The sequence below is a fragment of the Eschrichtius robustus genome, chromosome 9 (genome assembly GCF_028021215.1).
Source record: "Eschrichtius robustus isolate mEscRob2 chromosome 9, mEscRob2.pri, whole genome shotgun sequence".
Taxonomy (NCBI): domain Eukaryota; kingdom Metazoa; phylum Chordata; class Mammalia; order Artiodactyla; family Eschrichtiidae; genus Eschrichtius; species Eschrichtius robustus.
Genome location: NC_090832.1, coordinates 72579000 through 72604887, shown reverse-complemented (window position 1 = coordinate 72604887; position 25888 = coordinate 72579000). Strand labels below are relative to the sequence as shown.

Here is a 25888-nt window from a genome sequence, read left to right as displayed (position 1 = left end):
AAAAAATCATATCCAAAAGAATAAAAAACACAGGAATAAACTTAATCAAGGAGGTGAAAAACTCATAGTCTGAAAACTATAAAACACTGATGAAGGAAACTGAGGATGATACAATGAAATGGCAAGATAGCTCGTGTTCATGGATTGGAAGAATTGATATTGTTAAAATGTCCATGCTACCCAAAGCAAGCTACAGATTTAATGCAATACCTATCAAAACATGTATGACATTTTTCACAGAACTAGAACAAATAATCCTAAAATTTATACGGAACAACTAAAGACCCTGAAAAGCCAAAGCAATGTTGACAAAAAAGAACAAAGCTAAAGGTATTAAGCTCCCTGACTTCAGACTATACCAGGAAGCTCCAGTAATCACAACAGTGTGGTACTGGCACAAAAACCGACACATCCATCAACAGAACAGAACAGAGAGCCCAGAAATAAACCCATGCACTTATGGTCAATTAATCTACAACAAAGAAGGCAAGAATTTACACTGGAAAAAAGACAGTCTCTTACTGAAGTAAGTGGTGCTGGGAAAACTGGATAGCTACATGTAAAAGAATGAAATTAGAACATTTTCGCACACCATATATCAATACAAAAATAAACTCAAAATGGAGTAAAGACCTAAGTATAAAACCTGAAACCATAAAACTCCTAGAAGAAACCATAGGCAGAACACTCTGACATAAATTGTAGCAATATTTTTTTGGATCTGTCTCCTAAGGCAAAGGAAACAAAAGCAAAAATAAACATATGGGACCTAATCAAACTTAAAAGCTTTTGCACAGTAAAGGAAACCATTGATAAAATGAAAAGAACCTATAGTACGGGAGAAAACAATTGCATATCATATGACCAATAAGGGGTTAATATCCAAACATCTCATATAACTCAATATCAAAAAACAAAAAAACAAAAAAAACAAAAAGCCAACCTGATTAAAAAATGGGCACAAGATATATACATGGCCAACAGGCACACGAAAAGATGCTCAACATCGCTAATCATCAGGGAAATGCAAATCAAAACCCCAAATAGGTATCACCTCACACCTGTCAGAATGGCTACAAATAGCAAATGCTGGTGAGGATGTAGAGAAAAGGGAACCCTTGTACACCATTAATGGGAATGTAAAGTGGTACAGCCACTATGGAAACAGTATGGAGGTTCCTCAAAAAACTAAAAACAGAACTACTACATGATCCAGTGATTCCACTCCTAGGTATATATCCTAAGAAGACAAAAACACTAATTCGAAAAGATAAATGCATCCCAATGTTCATAGCAGCATTATTTACACTATCAAAGATATGGAAGTGTTCATCAACAGATGAATGGATAAAGAAGGTGTGGTATATAGATATATGATGGAATGTTACTCAACCATAAAAAGAATGAAATTTTGTCATTTGAAACAACACGGATGGACCTGGAGGGTACTATGCTTAGTGAAATAAGTCAGAGAAGAATAAATACTGTATGTTATCACTTACATGTGGAATCTAAAAAAATAAAACAAATGAATATAACAAAGCAGAAAACAGACTCTCAGATACAGACAACAAACTAGTGGGTACCAGTGGGAAGAAAGAAAGCAGGAGGGGCAAAATAGGGGTAGGGGTAGGGATTAAAATGCACAAACTACTATGAATAAAATAAATAAGCTACAAGTATATATCATGCAGCACAGGGAGTACAGCCAGTATTTTATAATAACTTTAAATGGAGTATAATCTACAAAAATTGAATCACTGTTTGAACTAATATAATATTGTACATGAACTATACTTCAATTAAAAAAAAATACAGCTGTCATGTCAAAGACCATTCATTCTTATGGGAGGCAGAAAAGAGAGCTAAACAAGTGAAATAATGAATGGTTCTAAGAGCTACATGGAGAATTAAGTACATGGTATAAGAAGGAACTTGGTAGTTACTTTTTTACTGGATCAACAGAAAAAACCTCTCTTAGGTAGTGATTTTAAAAAGAGATCTTCACCAGCCAGGTAAAGGATAGAGAAACAGACAGCATTATTGGCAGAGGGAACAGTACAAAGCTCCTAATGTGAAATGAGCTTGGCGTGTCTGGAGGAGAAAAAAGGCATGAATGGAAAAGGGGGAAGAGCAGTGTATAGTCAGTGAGGTGGGCATGAGCAAAATCATCCAGGGTTTTGTAAGCCACAGAAAGGAGTCTGGATTTTACTCTATATGTGATGGGAGGCCAATAGAGTGTTTTCCATTGGGAGTAACAGAGTCTGATTTATGTGACAAACCACGCTGGCAGCAGTGTGGTGAAGGAACGCTTGGACAGTACGTGGGAACTGTTGCAGTAGCCTAGTGAGATGATGGTGTCCTGGCTTAGGAAAGTTGCAGTGAAAAGGGAGAGAACTAGAGGGATGATAGATATATTTTGGAAACAGGTGACAGAGCTTGATGATAGGCTGCTTGCATCCTAGAAGAATGAGTTTCTTGTGGGACAATTTACAATATAGCTTTTAAAAATATAAACTTACCTCTTTCATGAACTGTTCAAACTCTTCATCCAGCTCTTCTTTGGAATAGTGGGCCATTATCAATAATTTTCCCTTCCCAAAGTAAACATTCCGAAGTATTTACAACACTGGAAACACTAAATGGCAAGAGACAATAAACATCCTTTAAGGAAATCCAAATCACATCATAAAAATCGTCAGACTTGAACTTCAGACATTTCTCTTGATTTAGCATATACACACAATTACTGACCAGTAAATTGGACAAGAGATTTCTAATTCATTAATAAAACTGACTTGGAAAAGCAGCTTTCACAGTTTGACTTAGAGTTGAGAATTACATTTTCATTCTTAACATCCAGTTGTTAAAAAGTGGCCTCAAGAATATTTCCTAAATCTATGCATATTAGCGTGTGTGTGTGTTATTTAACATTCCTTAAACAAACCAGGGCTTCTCAAGGAAACTTTTAAAAAGTAAAAACTGGCAAATCCGAAAGACTGTTTCCCTTTTGCAAAGCGCAGGACAGAGTTTGTGCCATCTTATCATTCAGCTAGTTATTTATCAATCCATATCAAAAAGTTTTGAAAAATAGACTGTTTCCTGATATGCGGGCGTTTCCAGATACAAATTTCTGGATTAATACCGTAAGACTCAGAATCTACCTAAAACAAAGTTAATGGAGCAAATTAGAACAAATTATGTTTCTCTTGGATGGAGGGAAGGTCAACAAAAACTACGCAATGGTGACTTGCAATGCTCAACTCTCCCCAGTCTCCCTAAAGAATCCAACTTCGGATCTGCGCCAGCTTCTGTACCATAACTCCATGAGGCAGCTCCGACCTCAGCTTCCTTTTGTGGCGGCGGGAGGTGTGGAGATCTGGACAATACTTTGCTCAGCCTGCGCGGTAACACCTCCTCCCCCTCATTTGCATTTCTGTTCAGTTCAGTGTGTGGGCGGTTAAGGTCTTGGCCCCAAACTGTGGGTCAAATGCGGGTCCCACTCAGAGGGTCCCAGGCCCCAGGAAGGGTGAGTTCCGGAGTCGGCGGGAAGACAAAAACGCGCCCGCAGCGGAGCCGGGGTGGAGGAAGGGAGTGACCCGAAACTAAAACCCTGAGCAGCGGGTCTGAGCACAGCCTGGGCCCTGCTGAACCGAGTGGGAAGCAAGTATGCACGCCTCACCTACCTTTGCTTCTGAATTCCCCGCTTTCCCGGACGGTCTGGTGGGGGGGGGGGGGGGGGGGGGGGGCCAGCAGTTGCCGGGGTAACTGACTTCAGCTGCCAGGCTCTGGAGTCACATGACCGGAGCTGGTCACGTGGCGCGCGGGAGCAGAGGGGCAGCGGTGAGTGTCTCTTCGGCTCTACGAGCGCAGGGTGGAGTGGTCGTGGCTCAGCAGGACGATCTGGCGGGTTGGAGCCGCCGCCGCTGCTGCACCAGTGGAGAAACCGTGGCCTTCTCTGGGCTCCTTGGGGCGGTGGATGGACGACAGGGTCGCGAGCGCCGTAACGGGCGTGGTGGGTGTGGCAGGTGCGCCCGTGGCTTCCTGGGAAATGTAGTGTAGCTCCCCTGCTCCTTGTCTTTCCGCATTTCTCTTCCCTCCTCACCTCTCCCTAACATTTGCCTCCCGTGTCGTTTCAGCTTTCTGGTTTACAAGCGGAAGCCTTGAAAAAGTTTAACTTATTGGGTGATTCCCTTCACGTGCAAAGCCCTGCGTGGGCGTTGTGCGAGAACCTGTAACCTTTGCTGAAGAACTCTGTTGCCAGGATAGGGACTCTGTTCCACCATCTAGTGGACAAGAAATTGAAAGCACACAGACACACCCCAAGTCCTACCCATATCAGAACATCGCTATGGTTCCCCATTACCCCTCCTTTCCCCCCATTCTATAGCGGCATCTTACAATTACTTTCTTGGATTTTTATTTTATTTTTGCTATTCCTTCCTCTAAAAAAATAAGAACACAACGCACGTTGGAGTTTCAGAGGACAGCATTTAGGATACAAAAAGTAAAAGCGACAGCAGTTGAAAGCGTTGCTGCTGGCAGACATAGTTAAGGACCTCAACATGTCCGGCCTGAACTTTTCTTTCAGCAAGTGTTTATTGCGATACAAATGTGTGCATGCCAGAACTGTGCCCTATGATAAAGATTCGAATAATAATAGAGATTTTAAAAAGCTACTATTTACTGAGCACTTTAGTTGTTAGGAGCTGTGCATGCATTACTTCACTTAATCTTTACAATCTACAAGACAATTCAATTAAGTTTATACTTTTGTTTCTAATATTTGCTGCGTGGGCGAAGACAGTCATAATCCCTGCCCTAACAGAGTCTTTGGTCTAGTGGAGCAGATAAGTGATCGGACAATTGCAATTCTGTATGACCACTGCTATTGTAGAAGAAGTAAGGTGTGGTTGGAAGACATTAGAAGCCACCTCAACCTCTGAGAAGATGGAGAAAGCTTCTTTCTCACTGAAAATGGCCTGTCTTTATCAACCCTTGCTGACTTCTACTCATCCTTTAGGTGGTTTAGGTTTCAATTTAGCCCTCATTTCCTCTAGGAAGCTTTCTCCACCCATCCCTACTAGGAAGCGTTTTGCAAATTCGGCCTCCTTCCCACTAATTCACACATTCGTAGTAGCCTCAGATCTTCTTGGCCTCGTTTTTTCTTCTCGCCACAGCTACTGGGACCACTGCCACTCAGGCTGTCACTAGCTACACACAGGTGTAGCTCGTCCGTGGGCCTGCCTGGAGCTTGCAGTGCGGACTGCTTGCTTTCTGATACCTGGGACTTCTCTGATCCTTGTGGGTAACCATTGAGCACTCAACATTTGCAACTTAGAAGTGGGGGACTTAATCTCTACAGGCCCAAGCTTGATCAGTGGGGGCTGGAGCTGATGAACAAACGATTCCCCTTATTGACCCTGGACAGTGTTCATACTCATTTCATAAGACTAATCAGAATGTCCTCTGTGATCCAGAACCAGTTGTTCACAACAGAGACCAACTTGATAGCACATTCTTGTATTGGCTTTCCATCCTTCTCTACATCATTCTCCTTGTTCATGGCTACTGCTACTTGGCAACCCATTCCTGAGTAAATTACTCTCATGCAGAGCTCTGTCTCATGTTCTGCTTTCAGGCAAACACTAGGAAAGATAGATAGATCAGGATTAGCCCTGGAAAATGGACCATTAGGATGGGATTTAGGAACTGAGTAACTCAACAGTCAGATGGCAATGAAGATCCCACTACTAATGGGAAATGGGGTGGTGATAACCATTGGAACACAGCTCTACGATTATCATATGAGGTTCATTGGGCATAGGTACAGGTGGAAAATGAAGGGTTGACTCATATACTTTCTGTTATACTTGAATGGTATGGTGGCAGTGGTAATTATAAGGATGACTGGATTTTTATTGATTTCTTTGAATTCTTTGAAATAAGGAAAACGACTGGCTCAGGTCAGCCAAAATCGATTCAAGGCACATGGTAAATGCCAAGGGCCTCTATCAGCATTTGAGGAGATCATCATTTTCTGCTGCATAGGTGCAAAGGAGAATGAAGACACAGCCTCTTTGGGTGTCCTGAGTTAGGGCCCTGGTTGAAAACAGTTAAATCCTGAAACCAGGAATATAGACATTTGGGTAAATGATTCTGGGAATCTTGAATTCTCAGATTTCCCTGAACTCTCCACACTGGCAGAAGCAGTCCCATTCCCTTTGCTAAAAGAGAGCATCCTCCTATTGCCTGAAGAGCCTGCAAAGACTTAGAGACCCTCATATCAGGAAGGCAACTCACAAGACGACACTTGTCCTCTTCAGGATCCAGCCCTGCCACCACTCACCATCTCCATGCCAGTGAGGTCAGGCCAGGTCAGGTCTCAGACATCTTCTGAGCACAGAAATATAATCCTTGCTCTGGGAGGAAATGGTTTACAGAAAGTGCAGGTCCCACGTTATATATACTAAAAGGAACTGGGGGAACACATGTAGGAGTGAATCTTGAGAGCGTTGAACTGGTAGGGAGAATAAAATAAGGCTGCATAAGGATTTATTGACATGGGAACACTCACTCATGCCTTGAGGTTCAACATTCTAGTGAGAACACCTGGCGTTGGTCCTCGTCTGCTGCTGGGATGTTTCCTTGAAGCCTGAATGTGATAATGGCCAATAGGAAAATGAGGTAGACATGCTGAAATTGCTTTGGCAGAGTATTAAGGAAGATGTCAGAAGGCTCACAGAGATGGGAATGTTAGAGTAGATACCTGTGATATCTAGAACCTAGCATCTGACTTTGCTCCCCAGGAGGATTCATAGGACATTCCCTTCAGTAAGACAAGAAGGAATTCACTGGTGAGGAAGAGGCCAGCATCTGTGAAAAAACTTGATGTCTGTCCTCCACAGGTGAGAGTTATTAACAGGAGTTGCTGTTGTGGAACTAGTCTCCCCAGTATCAGTGCGGTTATGAGATTTCTCAATGACAGAGCCCATGTAGCAATACAAAACTATCAAAGGCAAGATGGTTGTAATTACTGAAATGGGCAGAAGTCTGTAGTAGCAATCAGGTTGCCTTGACCTGCAGGAATTTGTGCCAATAGCTAATAAGTCATGGTGTTTTGAGGGATGAGATAAATGGACAGCTGATTGGGTGATTACTTGATTGTGTGTGTGTGTGTGTGTGTGTGTGTGTGTATAACAAAGAAAAGTGATCTAGTGAGTGGAATACTAACATCAGCTATCACAATGGAAAATCCAGATCCTTCATCCAATTTCTGGATTTATTTAATTTCAACAGACCCAGATACCAAGTGTTCAAAGGGAGGGTGAGTGCCCTTGAGGAAGGACTCTGTAATGCCATAAGAATAGTTACAAACATTCTCCCTATCTTTCCACAAAGGGCCTTATGGCCGTTCACCAGGGCCACCAGAGGACAAAGTAAAAGAGTTCCACAGAACTTAACTACCACCTCTTTGGGCTCCTCATTCCTGGATCATCAAGCAAAAGAGAATTAATATGTTAGTATATTTGCAAGACTAACCTACACTTATTAACACGAAGAGCCTGGGTCACTGCCCTATAATGGAAGCAGGGAGGAATATCCGTCGGCTTGATTGATGCATCTCCCGGTGATAATGGTGAATCAGCATTTACAGCAACTATGCCCTGATGAAGGCAAAGCAAATCAACCTAGAGGAAGAAGGTCTGGATCTCCCTACCAGGCAAACAACCTTAGATCAGCTGAGATGCTGGCCACGGGTGAGAGAAATTTAGAATCGCTAGGGGAGAAGAGAGCTGATGACTATAAACAACGCTTTGGGACCAGCTGGGGCAGCAGGGATGGTAGCTAGTTCCCAAACCCTCTTGCAGAAGTTGTGACTGGCTAGCACCTTGCAGTAACAGATAGGAGTTAATGGAGAGAAAATGTGGATCTGAGTAGTGCAAAGGTTCTAGTGCATCAGTGACCACTTTGTGCATCACTTAAAATTCTCTTGGCCCTGCATTCAACTGAAGTCAGTTTCTACAACCAGTTCTCATAGACTTTGACCAGCTTTCTGCAGGTGCAACTGGGGAGTGCCTCACCTCTGGCCAAGGTATGAGCCTCCGCTTCCTTCCCTGGACATTTTCTGGCAAGAAGTGCAGGTGTGGAATGCCCACTGAACTGCCACACATATGCAACCTACACGTGGGTATGTGGTAGTCAAAGTCCAAGGGCCACTAAATCCATGGGGGATGGAAGCCCATTGAAAAATCCTTGTCCTTTTCTTCTCTTTTTTTTTTTTTTTTGGGTGTGCCACTCAGCTTGCAGTATTAGTTCGCGATCAGGGATCGAACCTGGGCCCCCTGCAGTGGAAGTGCAGAGTCCTAACCACTAGACCTCCAGGGAATTCTCCCTTCTCCTGTTTATTTCATGGATTTCATTGCGGCCTCTTAAAAGGCCTGTGGAATCCGGCATAGGTTGGCCATAATCATTTTGATAATGCATCCTTATTCCAGCTCTTCCTTTTTTCCTCTTTTTATTCCCCTGTTCATTGTTCCTGCCCTCTGGGGTCATATTCCCAGATAAATTACCTGTGTGGAAGCTTTTTCGGGAGGAGCTCAGGTCTAGACAGTAATCTTATTAATGAAGTTGAAGTAATAAATAAGTCCAAATAATTCAGGTCTTAATATGCAATTATGCTGCCTTATTCATAAATACAGAGATTTAGGAAGAGTGATGGTTTTGTAAATTAAAATAATTGTTTCAATTTTATCCAAACTTTATTCCATTCCATTTGAGAGCTAGTAGTCACAGTAGTAAGTTTTTATATCATTAAAATGTTCTTTCTATGCACACATACATTCAGAGATTTATAGACTGAATAAAAGGGCTTTCTTATGCTTTGAAGTGGTAGGAAATTGTCTAACACTCTTTCTGTATTGTTGAATAATTGATACTATTACATTCTCAAAGTAAATAAATATGAAAAGAAGGGAAAGGATCTTCACTAAAAGGTAAATGGAATTTGTGGCATTATTTCTGTTGGTATTTGTAATGTCAGTTTACATTTTCACCATCAGAGGTCATGAAAGAACAATGTTGAACAGAAAATTTAAGCTTTGTTGAAAAAAACTTAAGTTTGAAATCTGACCTGTAACATTCTTAGGAGGCTTTTTACAAAGGAAAAACCACAATCTACTTAATGTCATTTGTGAAGGAAGAAAAATATTTTTTAACAATAAAATTATCCACTAGGTTACAAAAACATGAGGCTCTATTTGCCTTTGGTGGTCTCAATTTTTAGTTTAAGAATAAAATTTTAAATGCAAAATGTTGGTGACTACTTGTCTTGGGAATATATAATTTTTAATTTCACCTGGGTTTGTGGGGTCTATAATTGACAAAAGGTATTCCATTTATTAAAAAAAGAAACGAAATAAAATTAAAACTTAGAAGTGTTAAGGAATACATTTCTTAGTGCACATAGCATCTACTTCATAAAGCATAGTAAAGTGTGTCTCATAAACTTTTCACCTGAGAAACTGACATTGAAAAATGTATCAAATATCTTAGTGATAATAAATTTTATTTTAAATATCTACTATCGATATGTGTTTTGTCTGTCATAGGTAGTACATGTTGATTTAACACGTTTCTTTTTGTTTGTTTGTTTTTAACATCTTTATTGGAGTTTAACTGCTTTACAATGGTGTGTTAGCTTCTGCTTTATAACAAAGTGAATCAGTTATACATATACATATGTCCCCATATCTCTTCCCTCTTGCGTCTCCCTTCCTCCCACGCTCCCTATCCCACCCCTCTAGGTGGTCACAAAGCACCGAGCTGATCTCCCTGTGCTATGCGGCTGCTTCCCACCAGCTATCTATTTTACGTTTGGTAGTGTATATATGTCCATGCCACTCTCTCACTTTGTCCCAGCTTACCCTTCCCCCTCCCCATATCCTCAAGTCCATTCTCTAGTAGGTCTGCATCTTTATTCCCATCTTTCCCCCAGGTTCTTCATGACCATTTTTTTTTGTTGTTTTTTAGATTCCATATATATGTGTTAGCATACAGTATTTGTTTTTCTCTTTCTGACTTACTTCACTCTGTATGACAGACTCTATATCCTGAGAAAACCATAATTCAGTAAGAGTCATGTTCCACCAGCCATGTTGATTGCAGCTCTATTTACAATAACCAGGACATGGAAGCAACCTAAGTGTCCATCAACAGATAAATGGATAAAGAAGATGTGGCACATATATACAGTGGAATATTACTCAGCCATAAAAAGAAACGAAATTGAGTTATTTGTAGTGAGGTGGATGGATCTTTTTTTTTTTTTTTTTTTGGTGGCACTGAACAGCCTGTGGGATCTTAGTTCCCTGACCAGGGATTGAACCTGTGCCCGTTGCATTGGAAGCATGGAGTCTTAACCACTGGACCACCAGGAAAGTCCCTAAAACCTTTCTTGCTCTATTAGAAATGCAAAAAACCAATAAGTTAAAATAATTTTCATTGGCATTATAAAACACACAAGTCATCAGTTGTCATTGCCCTTTTTGGGGAGTAATAATAATGAAAAACCTCCTTGTAAAATGATTTTTTTTTTTTTTTTTTTTTTTGGCTGTGTTGGGTCTTCGTCTCTGTGCAAGGGCTTTCTCTACTTGTGGCAAGCGGGGGCCACTCTTCATCGCGGTGCGCGGGCCTCTCACTATCGTGGCCTCTCTTGTTGCGGAGCACAGGCTCCAGACACGCAGGTTCAGTAGTTGTGGCTCACAGGCCTAGTTGCTCCGCGGCATGTGGGATCTTCCCAGACCAGGGCTCGAACCCGTGTCCCCTGCATTGGCAGGCAGATTCTCAACACTGCACCACCAGAGAAGCCCCAAAATGATTGTTAATATTTTTGCATTGGCATAGTTTTATATGTTTTCAAAAATTCTGTGGCACATGAAATAAGTGAATCACAAAAAGACAAATACTGTGTGAATCCATTTCTATGAAATATCTAGTAGACAAGTTCATATAGACAGAATGTAAAATGGTGGGTCTGTGGATTATTTAATGGGTATGGGATTTCAGTTTTTCAAGATTTGAAAAGAGTTCTGAAGGTTGTACAACAATATTCATGTACTTACTACTGAACTGTACACTTCAAATGGTTAAGATGGTAAATTTCATGTGTATTTTACCACTATTAAAAAAATGGGGACTAAAAAATACTGTGGCACATGAGTTGACATTGGACAATCAAAATCCTGGTTGAGAAAAATTGTATTTGACTTACACAAGAAATTTAGATTAAAACATGACACCATCCATCCCAAATTCCTCATTCATCCAACAAATACAACAATAGAATCTACACCATAGCGTTGTGAAGAATAAATGAGTTAAAATATATAAAGATTTTCATCAGTGATTGTACGTCATAATGCTCAATGCACGTTAGCTGTCGTGTTGTTTTGCATGAAGCATGTCATACGGTGTATGCGGTCAACGATGATTTGATACCTATTATTATCACCATTATTATTAATTCCATTTTTCCAATCTAGTGTATAAAAAGACATTTTTCATTTGTCTCTTGGAGCCCCAGAGGCATCAGAACTATCAAAAAGCCTTAAAAGTAATAAAACCACAAGTCTGTGACTAACAGAGGAATTCATTTTTGCGAATTATTTGTTTAAACAACCAAAGCTTTGTCTTCACTAATGTCCATACAATTGTTCCTCCCCTCATTTTTGTCCTCTTTTTTGAGTCAGTTCTCTCTTACTGGGTTTAATCTCTGATCTTCTAGTGGCTCTCAAATTCTGGAAGCCTCCATACTGCTTATATCTGAAATCGTCTTTATATACGATGACCATCTGTGTGTGGTGGCCGGGGGAGGCCGATTAGAATCTGGAGCTTCAGAAATCTTCACCACAGATTTTATTATTTTAATTCATGCTCCTTTCTTGATAATAATAATTATTTTAAAGTCATTTTTTGGGTTTAAAAAAAAATTTTGTTTTTAGATTTTTTTTGATGCTCACACTTGCTTGATTCATTATTAAATTTAGCATCCATCAATTTTAACATGAAAATAGATTCTGCTACTTGTGTGAATACTGATGTGTTCTGTTAGTTGAGAAATATTATACTATGTTTTTTGTTTGTTTGGGTTATATAATCAATCTTAAGAGGAAAAATATAACAATATTTGATATGAAATGGGGGAAATTTTTGATTTTTCTTCTTGAAGTCCTTCTTTGAAGAACTCCTTTGTCCAGAAAGCCAAAGCACACGTACCACTTTCTGGTCACCATATAAATCTCACAAGGTTTCTGTAAAAGAAAAAATATATATAAAGAGACTGTTTCTACAATTCCACCAAACCTTTCACCAATGCTTCTAACAAGTTCCAAAATGAATTTCATATCCATCCCCTCCCTTGTTTGCTCTCTGCAGGAGCTTTTATGAGCAATGAACTGGTTCTCATGGTGAAAGCCAAAGGAAGACAAATCCTGAATAATCCACCATCTGCATTGTTCCACATTCCATAATCAACGATATTGAGAGTAGCATTAGTTCTATAACACCACCACCTTATTAAAGGAATCCATTTAACTTTGGGAAAACTGCATAAGGAGGAAAAGAACATCCAATTTAGCTTTATTTCATGCTCACACCCAAGCCTTTAGTGACCTTCTGATACTTCAAGTTGGAAACAATAGTTCTTCTTTGCTTATATTTCTAGTAGAAAAGTTATTTATGTTTTAAAATATTTATTTACTTACTTACTTATTGAATACTTGTTCTTTCTCTTTCTCCTACCAGATCATAAAGTCATTGAGGGTGGCTGTTGTGTTATGAATTTTTGTATCATACCAATGTTTTGCACAAGTAGGTGTAGAATAGCTAGTTGTTGAAACTATTGGCTTTATTGTCTCTTGGTTCCATTCTATTGTCTAATGGTTTAAGTTGTAACTAAAAACTTTTCTAAAATGACTGTCATATGTATGGAGGTAATGCTGTCCCCCCGCCCTTCTAGCCCACTCTTGTGTATTAGATAGAGAGATTGTCCTTTAGCCTGAGCATGGGCAAGCACATTATTTCTAGGTAGGAGTAATTACAATTACACTATAAATGTAGTGATCCATTATTACTTTCTCTAATTTCAGAGACAGCAATGAAAACCAAATGTCCAGGCACAATGAGAGATGTGGGAACTGCAAAATCTCTTCTATCAGCTCAGCAGTTGCTCAGAGTCATCCCACATGTTCTGTACCCTCCCAGGGTCTAGTAAATGGATGAATAAGTTGCTTCTCTTAATCTGGATAAATATCGCATCAATGGAAAAATTCTTTCATTTTGTGTCTTAATTCTGAGAGACTTGGAATAAATGAAAAATCTGGACTAATTGCTTACTGCTCCATAAGAGTGTTCCTCAGAGTCCTAAGAGTGAGGATGACCATTGGTGATGACCTTTGGAATAAGGTACCCGGTCCCAATGTCTTTGAAAAGTCTGAATAAGCTTTGCTATTTTTTACCACATTTTTCTCATAAGTTAATGTAAAAAGTTAAAGTAACTTCAGCAGTTTTATTTCCTTCCTCTTATAAAAATACACTAAGTCCCCTACATACAAACAAGTTCTGTTCCAAGAGCACATTCATAAGTCCAATTTGTTCGTAAGTCCTACAAAGTTAGCCTAGGTACCCAACTAACACAATCGGCTATATAGTACTGTACTGTAATAGGTTTATAATACTTTTCACACAAATAATACATAAAAAACAAACAAACACAAAATACAGAAAACATTTTAAATCTTACAGTACAGTACCTTCAAAAGTACAGTAGTACAGTACAACAGCTGGCATACAGGGGCATGTTCACATCTTTGAAAGTTCGCAACTTGAAGTTTCGTATGTAGGGGACTTACTGTAAACACATTTAGGCTGTTCACCTACTCTGAGAAGCTATTTTCTAGTACGTCGGTAAAGATGCAGCATTTATGCTCCCCTTCCTTTTTCTCCACTGTGAAGAGGGGTGTTAATGCTTTATTTTTCTTAAAAAAAAAAAAAAAGAGTAAAACTCATGGGATGATGACCATTTCAAGGTTGTTTCTGATTTCTTGATACTATTTTAAAAGGAGACACATTTGAGTTCATTTTAGTTGAAATTGACACTGCAAGAAATAAAGAAGAAATAAAGTCACATATTCACAAAAACATACTTTTTGTGTAAATCTAAGAAGAGGTCCTAGGCTGACTAGGGTGGAAGGCCTCTCATGAGAGTCCCAGATATGATTTTAACTGTGGAGGTAGACCCTGTATAGACCTTGAAAATGTCACCATCACAAATACACTTTGTTTGAAACCAAACATCCGGCAACATGGCAGACAAATGGCCAAGACATCTACCATCAAGGAGGATGAAACTGGACGGTCTGAGGACTCCCAGCCCTACGCAGCACAGCCAAAGCCTGGTGAATCACAGGGGTAGAGAGGCAGGGCTGGCAGGGTGAGCAGGAAATGGAGTGAAAACCAATTACAGGCAGGCTACTGAGAAGGTAGCATCTGACATTAGAAGAGAAGTATATGTTTTTGGCTCAGATCAACAGTCATTTAAAGTCTGGGTAACAACCAGAATATACTACTAAGCTGAATTTGTTTTACATTTTCAGTTCTGGCAACTCTTCAAGAACAAAAGACTATTTTCTTTTCCATTTCTTTATAAATTTTGAAAAGTTCTCTAATCTTTAAAGACTGAAATCAGAGGATAGGATAGTATTTCAAATATCAAATTTAGAACTTATAATTTGAATTTTGTTAAATACATATACATATGACCTCATAGAAAAAAATGCATAGGCCATTCATGAAAGTTGTCTGGGCTGGGGGACATATTTGATTAATTTTCTAGGTATTTTATTATATTTTTCTAATTATCTGTATTGGAAGTATAGTCTTTTTTTTTTAAGTTTGAAAAAAGAGGGAAAGTACAAAGTAAAATATGAAACATGCAAGTATGCATTACTCTTGTTTATATTTTGTGAATGTTTTGATTGAGATTTTTTGGTAAGGAAAATTATCAGATAAAATTAAAGTTCCTGTTTAATTTATATTTAAAAATACATTTTTCATTAAAAAAACAATCAAGGCTTTAATCTTCTGAGAAGTTACTGTAAACATGGTTGCATTTCCCATGTTTATGCCTCTTCCATGGGCAGTTCCTAATGTGAGAGTTTTATATTTTAAAAAATCCACAGAAGACCGAAGAATCAGTTAACTTTTAAGGGTATTTATAGTTTAAATGAAAATAAAGTAAGTTATTGTATGTTTGTAATAAAGATTTCATGTTGTGCAAGGGGTCCAAATTAATAATGCTCTAATAGCAAAATAAATAAATATTAAACTAGGACTGGTGGATATGAGGGTTGAAACTTGTAACAAACTTCCTCCTACCATTGTTGTTTATCTAGGTCACGGTGAATCTAAGCATTTCCTCTTAAAGCTGGAGACTCACGTATTATTTGATTTCTTGGCATTCTGGACCAAAGACGGAGCCCCAGGGTAAAGAAGAGAATGCAGTTTAGAGACAGAGGTAGGGAAAGGACAAACAATACATGTTAATAGTTTCATAAGAATACTGCTCACACCTACATTGGCCCAACATATTATGACAGAACCCAAGCAAGATCATTTGGAATAAAAAGGCTCTCAAAAACCAAGGTCAAGAAATTCTATCAAAATAAATTTCAGAGGACTGCTGGAGTGCCAAATCTTCCCAAGCACACTGATGAAAGCCGTAAGCTGTGAAATGAAAAAAATAAGTTTACAGATGTGTAAAAACAGTATCTCACCCAGTCTCACGACAAGAGAATAATTACATTTCCCCCGAATTTATGTATACTTATTCCTCACACAATTTTCCCATTTCAGCTATGGTATCATTTCTTTTTCCAGTTAGCTATTTAGGTTAATTTCCTTTTGGCAAAGGAAAATGGTGCATGTTGGTGGAATAATCACCATGGTTTTTGACGACTATCTCTAAAATGCCTGAAGAACAATAGTTCCCTGTTCCTCCAAGAGACATTCAGCTGATAAATGACATTCAGCTTGTTGAAGAAACATGTTACTTTCAGGCTAGCATCTAAGTGGATACCAAGTAGAATATCTCATTCCTAAAAAAATGTACATTATTCAAAAATGCTTTCTGTTACCTTTCAGATAATATTAATAGTATAAAGAATATGTTATCTTCTAGTTATGTTATTGATCAAAAAATTTAATACTTAGTATGAAGTTTATTGCCTTTAGAAATTTAATAGCTATACTATATGCTGAAATTTATCAAATTTTATATTGTTATACTGACATACTGTGCAACATTGAAGAGTTAAAAGAGGGCTTCCCTGGTGGCACAGTGGTTTAGAATCCACCTGCCAATGTTGGGGACACGGGTTCAAGCCCTGGTCCGGGAAGATCCCACATGCTGCGGAGCAACTAAGCCCGTGCGCCACAACTACTGAGCCTGTGCTCTAGAGCCCGTGAGCCACAACTACTGAGCCCTCGCGCCTAGAGCCTGTGCTCCGCAGCAAGAGAAGCCACCGCAATGAGAAGCCCGTGCACCACAATGAAGAGTAGCCCCCGCTCGCCGCAACTAGAGAAAGCCTGCGCACAGCAATGAAGACCCAGCACAGCCAAAAAAAAAAAAAAAAAGACCCAATGCCTTCTTTAAAAAAAACAAAAAAAGTTAAAAGAATTTTATCTCATTTGCAATCTGAAATCTAGGTAGAGAAAATGGTTTCTTTACAGTCTTTATAACACAGGGAAGACAATATAAATTTTAGTGTATGAGTCCTACCCAACAGGATTTGATTACTTTTGAAATTACTTTACCCTTCACCTATGAAATAATGGAAAACTTTTCACAGTTTCTATACTACCCAGATTATAACTAGTTTAGGCAATAAAACAACTGCACATAAGTTTTGGTACAGCTGTAACCTTTGTATTATGCCAAAGACCACACCGTAATGAATGTTAGAGCTGAGAACCGAGTTGAGAAGTGCTGATTATGAGGCTGATGGGCAATGTTCATGCCAGGAGTGCCTTCCAGCTTGCAATTGTCTTGTAAAATTCTGGGAACTGTCAGTTTCTGGGCAAGGGGAAGATGGTGCCTCTACTATTGGCAGTCAAGGCCAGTGTCTCCTAGGGATCACCCATAGACTCCAAAACATTCTCCTTAGGGGAGCCACAACAATTAACAAACTTTACTGAGAACATATCTTGTCCCAGGCACAATGCCTGGCTCTGAAGGCACAGACATCAAGACATAGTCCCTGCCATGAGGAACTCACTGTTGAGATGGGACATTGAATTGTGAAATGACATAATAATGACAACACCTTGTGAGAAGTGCTCCAATTAAGTGTGATGACCACAAACAAAAGAAGCGCCAGCTCTGCCTGAAGACACCAGCCAGTGCTTCACAGAGGAGGTGACATTAGACCAGGGGTAGATAGGTGCTCCCTTATTAGAAAACAGGGAATCATCTTTTCAATATTGAGAACAGCATTTTTTAAAAAATTTTTTTTAACACCTTTATTGGAGTATAATTGCTTTACAATGGTGTGTTAGTTTCTGCTTTATAACAAAGTGAATCAGTTATACATATACATATGTTCCCATATCTCTTCCCTCTTGCATCTCCCTCCCTCCCACCTCCCTATCCCACCCCTCTAGGTGGTCACAAAGCACAGAGCTGATCTCCCTGTGCTATGCGGTTGCTTCCCACTAGCTATCTATTTTATGTTGGTAGTGTATATATGTCCATGCCACTCTCTCACTTTGTCACATCTTACCCTTCCCCCTCCCCATATCCTCAACACTTTTAAAGAGGCAAAGGGAACAGGTCTCCTTTGGAGAAGGTTGCACAGCCCAACTAGCTGAAGCATGGATTGTACTTCTGTCGATTTTTTTGTTGTCTAGCATCTGATTCCACTTTTTATGGCCAGCCTCTCCCTATGACACTGAAAAATCTGCCTCTTGTTTTTGCAGCCTTTCCCACTTCCGCCCTTCTTGGCAAGGAATGGATAGCTAACTTAGGCGCTGCCAGTAGGATGGAGCAAGAGAAGCAGAAACACAAATTGCGTGGAGAATCCTTCTGGTGTTAACAGCATCACTGGGGTTCCAGTTTCCAGCGGCAGTGGCTGTGGGGCAGTGCCACGCCCAGTGTCTAGAGAGAGCTGCAGTGGAGGTTCAAAGCCCAGGACTACTGTTCTGTGGTGGCAGTAGTGGCAGTCTCTCCTCTCTTGGTTGTCTAGTTTGCTTTGGGCTGTGGTTTTTCTGCTTTCCCTCCCTTTCTTTCTGCCTTTTCTGAGTCTGGTTCTTCAACCCTTCCAAAATTTTTGTGAGCTCCTCAGTATATCCTGTAATAAATTCCTTTCCTGTTTTATCGGCCATAATTCTTGCAACTAAATGACCCTGTTTAGGTCAATAGCACTCATGTTTGAGTTAGGAAGGTTAGGGTAGAGTGTGAAGGGTCTCATATGTCATGCCAAATATTTTTTTTCACATTGAAGACTTTAAAATAGGGAATGTTATGATCATATTTGTATTTTAAAAAGATAGTTCTGTTGTCCATGTCGAGATTGGTAGGAAGGATGGAGACAAGGAGTCCAGGTAGAAGACTATTGTGATGGTCAGGTGAGCGATAATAAGGGCTTTAAAAGAAAGGGGCAGTGAGGAAGACAGAGGGAAAGAGGATTTGAGAGATTTTCCAGAAGCTAAATGTATTGGTTTCCTGACTTGTGGAGTCAGGTGGAGGGAGAAGTTGATGATGGCTTTGAGGCTTCTAGCTTGGATGAATGGATGGGTACATAGGTGCTGGGGCCATTGACTAGGTAAGCTAAAGAGGGTTGGATATATGTTGAATTATGGAATGTAAGGTGCAGTTGGAGATATCCAGTAGGCAGTCACATATGTAGAACTGAATTTGAGCAGAGAAGTAAGGGATGGAATGATATGGATGACTTTTAGGTGTTCAGAGTAGATGAAGCACCTTTGAGAGTTATAGGTAAGTAAATAGCTGGGTCAAGAAAATATCCTTGGGAATATCAACAGCAACCACTCTCTCTTGCAACCATTTCCTGTCATTTTGTTGTATAACTTGCGGAAGGGAAATCAAACTCAATTTTAATTGGAAAAAAGAGAGGTACTATGGTTTAGATTTGTAATTTACATGTTTAAAGCAGCAGAATATTTTTCAAATGACATATTGCGTGGAATCCCAGTTTATAAAACATTAGAAAATAGAGAGGCTCTGGCTGAAATAGGCATAGAGGCCAGAAGTCCCACCTGTTTGGTCTCCTCCTCAATTCCCAAGATGGGCCTTGAGGCCCCTCCTGAGAATCCCAAGGCTCCAGGTGTAATGGACATCTGTATGTCGACATATGTGGGTCTGTAACCATAGATCCACAGCCTCTCTCCAAAGTGTCCCCCAGTTCCTTTCTTGTGCTCCCCAGTGGGTTTACCTTGTTTCTCTTTTGCCTCCCCGGCTCCTGTTGCCTCTGGTAGCTGCTGGCAGTGCCATGTGGGGAGCTGTACCTGCCACTGCTACCAGGAAATCACCAATGTCCACACCAGGGGCACTGTCTCAGGGCACTCTCCAAGTTCCTTAAGCTGGGCCCCAGAACAGTGTGGGGTGTCCAACAGGGGGCCGTAAGGGTCTTCCCTCTCATGCTCTGACATACCTTTCTCCACAACCCAAAGCACATTTGAACAGTTCCATCTGCTTACAGCTATTGCCTTTTTAAAAAATCCAGTCTGCTGGTCCAGATGGGAACAGATAACCATCCCATCCCATCCATCTATAACTTCTTTTACTGTCTCTCACCCTCATAAAAAAAAAGAAACAAAAGCAAATAAATGAAGTCAAACAGATATGTTTGTAAAGGTGTGTGCTTGTGTGTGTATGCATATGTATGAATGTGTGTGCGGAGAGTGGGATGGTATCTAAACCATCAGTATCCAGTCAAAAATGCCCGGCTACACATGGAACACTGCTAACAAACCACTAGACTGTTTTGGAAAGAGCAATGGCTTTGTCAGTAGAACGAGGCCTACTTATTTAAGCTATTTAGAGCTGTGTGGCTTGGGCTTTAAGTTACTTCACCTCCTTAAGAATTCTTTTTTCTATCAGTAAGATGGGAATAACAGTAATACTTATTTCTCAGGGCTGTTAAAATACAAGATAGTGTTGGTAATATACTTGGCTCTGCTAGGCGCTTGGCAAATAATTAAGAGAAATAGGTCTGAACTATTTTCCTAGACATTTAACATGGGCGTACTTATCAAATGCCCTTTGAAGTGGGATTCCACTTTGTTCTCTTTGACTTTTTCATTCAAAACCGACTTCTCCTATATGTGTGCACATATGTATTACAGAAGAGATATGTGCTTATACACAGATGAGAGAGACATTGAGTATGTGAAGTCATTTAACGTATATGGGGAACTATGTCTTTTCTTTATTATGGAGATATGTATTTTTTAAAACTTTGTATGTACAAGATCCCATTTCAAAATGACTTGAACTGCATAGATATTGTCAAGATATTCCCAACTTATAATCTGTGAGCGAGGGTAGACCTATGGAAATATTGTGCAAAAGTGTTGGTGCCTTTTGCCTCCAAACGCCTAGCAGGGTTGGAACAAACTGTGATGATTTAAAAGCATTTTCCAGCAAAACAAGCTTTGGGGATGAAAATAAGCACTAGGGCTACTGGACAAGGCAAAATAATGCAGATATTGACCGTTTTCAGTTTTGTAAAGTAGTATTTTGTCCGTTGCTTGTGGCCTTTTTGTACCATATTCTCTTCTCTTTGTCCCTTTATATCAGACACAAAGTTCCTGAAAGAGATTTCCTGCTCCTTGCGAATCCACTCATCCTTTCTTCCTCTTAAACAAAACTTTGCATGGAATAGCTAGTAAAAGAAGCCTTCCGTTTTGCAGATAATGGCTTAAATTTTCTACTTCTTTATTTGCAAAGTTTTAGATTGGAAAATAATTTTAAGAGTGAGAGGGAAAAGAAAACGTTATCATCAAAGCTAACAAAAAGTTTTGTGTTTCTTATACTGTATTCCCCATTTAAAATCTATCATCCCAAAAGAGACCAATTCGACCCAGGCTGTTCACACATTCATTCCTTCATTTATTTATTCAACAAATATTTTGTGAGCACCAGTGACTGATAAGCTCTGGAGAAGAGCTGTGAATAGGGTAGCGATGTTCTCGCCCTGAGCAGAGCTTAAATATAGTCAGAAGTAGAAAAAGTTTTGCAAAAACCACACAGAGAACCCAGAATCTCCGCCGACCTTTTTTTTTTTTTAATTTTTTTAATTAATTAATTAATTTATTTATTTATGGCTGTGTTGGGTCTTCGTTTCTGTGTGAGGGCTTTCTCTAGTTGCGGCAAGCGGGGACCACTCTTCATCGCGGTGCGCGGGCCTCTCACTATCGTGGCCTCTCCCGTTGCGGAGCACAGGCTCCAGACGCGCAGGCTCAGCAATTGTGGCTCACGGGCTTAGTCGCTCCGCGGCATGTGGGATCTTCCCAGACCAGGGCTCGAACCCGTGTGCCCTGCATTGGCAGGCAGATTCTCAACCACTGCGCCACCAGGGAAGCCCCTCCGCCGACCATTTTTGTGATCCAGTATGGAAAACTCAAAAGACACTGGGAATGATCCTGTTCCCATATGCCGCTGGTCCTACTCATCACTCCCCTACGACCCATTTAAGTCAGTTTTATTATTCTGACTTATCAATTGGGACTTAGCTCAGCTATATGAAACAATTTGGCAAATCTGATGATTGAACTCATTTATATTTATATGTTATTATATATTATACTTAAGATGGATTATTTATTAAAATTTCCATGTCGTATGTAAATGCTTTCTGATAACAATGTCACTTTTCAGTGTTATCTTGGAGAGTCTAACTTTTTTTATTGCTTAGCTTTGTCAGGCGAGATTATCACTGTGAACACGACAAAGAAAGCAGTTTGAACAAAGTTCTTAATTCACCACTGTTCGTTTGCTTTTAGTTCAGTTTGAAACCGTTAACCTTTACAAAAAGACAACTAGGAATATGGCTAAATATTTATTTTCATAATCTCTAGTTTCACATATTTTTGTAAGTTCAAAACTGAAATCCTATATCTCCTCTTACGCCCTAGCAGAGTTAATGGTACAAACTCCTTTTTTGAACTTTTTCCCCTGACTTAGTCTCTTAATGCTTTATGGCTCTGAAAAATAACACATGAAAAGGCAAAGCCAGATATATTTTATCTTTCACGTATGACAGATGTTCCCTCACCCGTGTTTCATGGGCATAATCCGTCTTTCAAAAACACAGAGGTGGATGTTTCTGCCAGCAAAGCCTCCTGAAAAGAGGACTGCTTGTCTTGATTAGCAAATCCTTCATAATGAGCCTTAGGGCCACACACTATTCAGGTTTCTGGATGAGATTCGACAAGGAGTGGTAAAAGAATCAGCATGAGACTACAGTGTAGAAGGTGGCTGGAAGTGGACTAATGGTGACAGTGGCCACTCAGATAGAACACTTTCCATTGGTGCTACTTTAAATTTACTCCACTAGCTGTTGTTTTGTTTTTGTTTTTTTTTCAATATTAGATACAGAAAGGTGAAGGCTAATCATGACTTAAGGGCAATTTCGTTTTTACACAGAAGCAGAGGTGTTCACATGAATAGTGTTAATGGACAAATAAGAAAAATATAAGTCTATTGAATATGAGCATCCAAAAAACCAGAGGCTGTAGCTACCAAACTGGTATCAGATACCAGTTTGCTTTAATCATCCCAGACGGACAGAGATACGCTCTCTTCTGGTTGAGCCGGATCCTATCTCCTTATAATGCTGGCAGATAGAGCAGCTTTGCCTTTCAGATTTTTCACCCAGTTATTTTTAGTTCTTCTGAAGCCTGGGAAATAAGAAATATAACCTCCTTGAAAAATCCAAGCGAGCCAACCATAGCAGGGCCTCTGAATCTGATTAGATAAAACAACAAAGAGGTTCTGTTGGGGCAGAGGCAGGAAGAGCCAAGGTGGGTGGCAATCTCTGCTTAACTCAGGGGAAATGTAGCCTCAAAGAATTCAAAAGTGGGTGAAAAAAATAACATAAGCAATAGACAACTTTCCCACATCTCAGGTCACTCTCTAAATACAGCTAGAAAAATTTTCCCTGCACTGAACTTTTTTTTTTTTAATTTTTGAAGTATAACAAACAGTATGTGAATGTATGTTTATCCTAAGCACCACACTGAGAGAGCGAGATTCCCTCTCTGGACATGAGAGATTCACTCTCAACATTATAACCAGTTTTCATCCCTCTTATTAGCTTAGAAGGTAAATCAGGACCAAATTTAAGCTATAAAAGTGGATATTTGTTTTAAATTTCCTAATATGATATTGGAGGAATTGAATGCAGTCTTTTCCCTCCATTACGGAAATGGAAGAGAATCACGGGAGTCAGGGTGGGTGGAAATTCTCCGCCTAGGTGGAGTTGAGAAATGAAGTCTGTTTCAGTTCTGCCACTGGATTCCTGGGTTTGCCAGATTTTGGCCTGGTGAATAGGAGACAGCCTCTAACCAGGGAGGCGGGGGTGGTTGATGTGTTGACAGTTGTCATCAAGAGCTTTGACAGGGCTACTTGGATAAGCGACACTATACATCCCCGTTCCCAGTATCACCACTTTGTAAAAGAAAACAAATAAAAGGGGGCCTGGTACGGAAACACAAGAGGGTGGATGGACATCTGGCACCTTCTGGGCTTGGGATGTCACTGAAGTGCCCTGGATTTTAATCTCTCCGTTCAAGATCGTCTTACGTGTCACATTTAGTTAATAACATGAAAATCACTCCAAATTCTTAACCCATTTTCTCCCATATTGCTGATGCCCACGGTTAAGAAGAAGCTAAAATGAGTCAAATTCTAATAAGGCATTTAATGTCTTAGCTTTGAGTAAAGTCAGCTCTGCTACACTTCCTTCCTTTTTTCTCTCTGAATTCTCAACTTCTCACTTCGTGGATCAATACCCTGATTCTTCTTTAACACATTATGAGCAGCTAAGAGGCACCGTGGCAGAGGTAGGAGAGGGTTTTAGTGGAGGAACTGGAGCAAGCTTGGGCCAGGGAATCCTGAGGTCCGTTCAGAGGGCAGGAAGGCATTCATAGAAAAGAATGAGGAGGGAATTCTCTGGTGATCCGTTGGTTAGGACTCTGTGATCTCACTGCCAAGGGCCCGGGTTCCATCCCTGGTTGGGGAGCTAAGATCCCACAAGCCGCAAGGCGCGGCCAAAAAAAAGAAAAAGAGGATGAGGAAACAGGATGGTGGGCTCAGCCGACATCCCAGCAGGGACGTGACTCCACCAGATTCCACCTGTTAGCCAGGCCTCTTCGAGCTGCTCACTGTGGACGTGCAGGTTCCATGACAGCTGTGGATGCTGGGGGACATCCAGAAGTCAATGAACAATTATTTCACCCTCACTCCTTCAAACCTGACAGCGTCACTGATGGGCCCAAAGTGTAGGGGTAAAGAAACACCTGGCTTTCTGGCCACCATGGCATCCGGCACCTCGGCTGAGATCAACCAGGTGTGAGCCTGTCTGGCAGTTCTGTCTCTTTCCTGTGCCTCCCTGTGCGATGTTGTGTGGGAACAGGGCCTGGAACTTGCTTCTCTGCAGCACTGTGGCTCTGTTAGTTTAGGGATCCTCGGAGACAGAATTGGAAATCTGATGGCCCCTCTCTGGGCAGCCACCTACACCTTTCTGCTTTTCGGATTGCAGATACCCCTAGACAAAGGCATGGGGAGACTTCTGGTATTAAAATATTACACAAGAGTTTATATCACTCTTTTATTTTTACCCAAAGAACATGCCTTGGCAAAGTGTTTCTGTCTGTCCTGTGAAATAATTCACACCTCACTTGTACTTTTTTCCATTAGGTCAGATTGTGTGGTCACCTCTACAGAAGTGTTCTGGCTGTGGTTGACAACTTCTTTGTTTGGCGTTTCACGTATTGTTGTAAGACAGACTTTTTGCACGAAAACGTCCTGAATTCCTCATCCAAAAATATACATTCAAAACAGAAGTCACAGAACCGATGGTCTAATTTTAAACTTTAAATGCACTTTGTCGTTAAGACTTCGTACGAAAATGCTAAAATTAATTATGCCGTTATCAATCAGCTTAAAGTATAGTAGACAAGACATAATTCTCTTGTCATTGGTTGCCCCCATCTTCAAAATAAAATACATTCTTCTTAGGGAGAATTTTTCAGTTTACAAAGTGTTTTCCCACATGTTATCTTTTGAATCCTTGAAGAAGTGTGGGCTAGATGGTTTACCAGTTCCTCCCAGCTTGAAACTTCTATTCGTCTGGGGCTCTATTTTATTAAAGGATGCAGACTGGAAGGTAGTTTCTACCAACAAAAACAATATAACAAACCGACCCCAGGCAGCGAAGCGGCGTGCGAATGTTCTTCGTAAAGTCCTGCATCTTGAGATAGCACTTTTTCGAGTCACCATGTGGTACTCAGTCTTCTTGTTTAAAGGGTCAGAGACTCATCACCTGGGGGGTCCCAAAGGGAGGGACAGTCTGTCAGTGTCCGGGGAGCGTGGGCAGCTGAGCATCTGAAGTCAGGCAGCCACCCACCTAGTGCCAAATCCGTCCCCATGGAATCGGCCGTGCGGGCTCTGAACAAGAGCACAAAGACGATGACGCCCGTCCACTCGTTTATTCCCTTTCTTTCAGCATCCTTTTCACTAATCACCTCTGAACTGCATCAGTACAAGAAATAAACACTGGCAGAGACAAGCCTCCGACAGAGCGCACAA

The 25888-nt window shown here is 40.4% G+C and overlaps 1 protein-coding gene and 1 long non-coding RNA gene across 5 annotated transcripts in view; one reads left to right on the top strand and one right to left on the bottom strand.

Moving 5' to 3' along the window:
• The window catches only part of CEP162 (centrosomal protein 162), a 92314-nt gene extending 88591 nt beyond the window's left edge, over nucleotides 1-3723 (bottom strand). For all 4 annotated transcript variants that reach the window (XM_068551528.1, XM_068551530.1, XM_068551529.1 and 1 more), the window contains exons 1-2: nucleotides 3687-3723; nucleotides 2523-2638 (exon numbers count right to left, since the gene is read on the bottom strand). In XM_068551528.1, coding sequence (XP_068407629.1) covers nucleotides 2523-2579 — 57 coding nt within the window. In that variant the 5' untranslated portion in view covers nucleotides 2580-2638; nucleotides 3687-3723. The remainder of the gene's footprint in view (nucleotides 1-2522; nucleotides 2639-3686) is intronic.
• LOC137769578 (uncharacterized) lies at nucleotides 3450-13387 on the top strand. Its single transcript, XR_011075006.1, has 2 exons — nucleotides 3450-3667; nucleotides 13149-13387. It is a non-coding gene; the product is annotated as an uncharacterized lncRNA (long non-coding RNA).
• Nucleotides 13388-25888: the final 12501 nt, after the last annotated feature.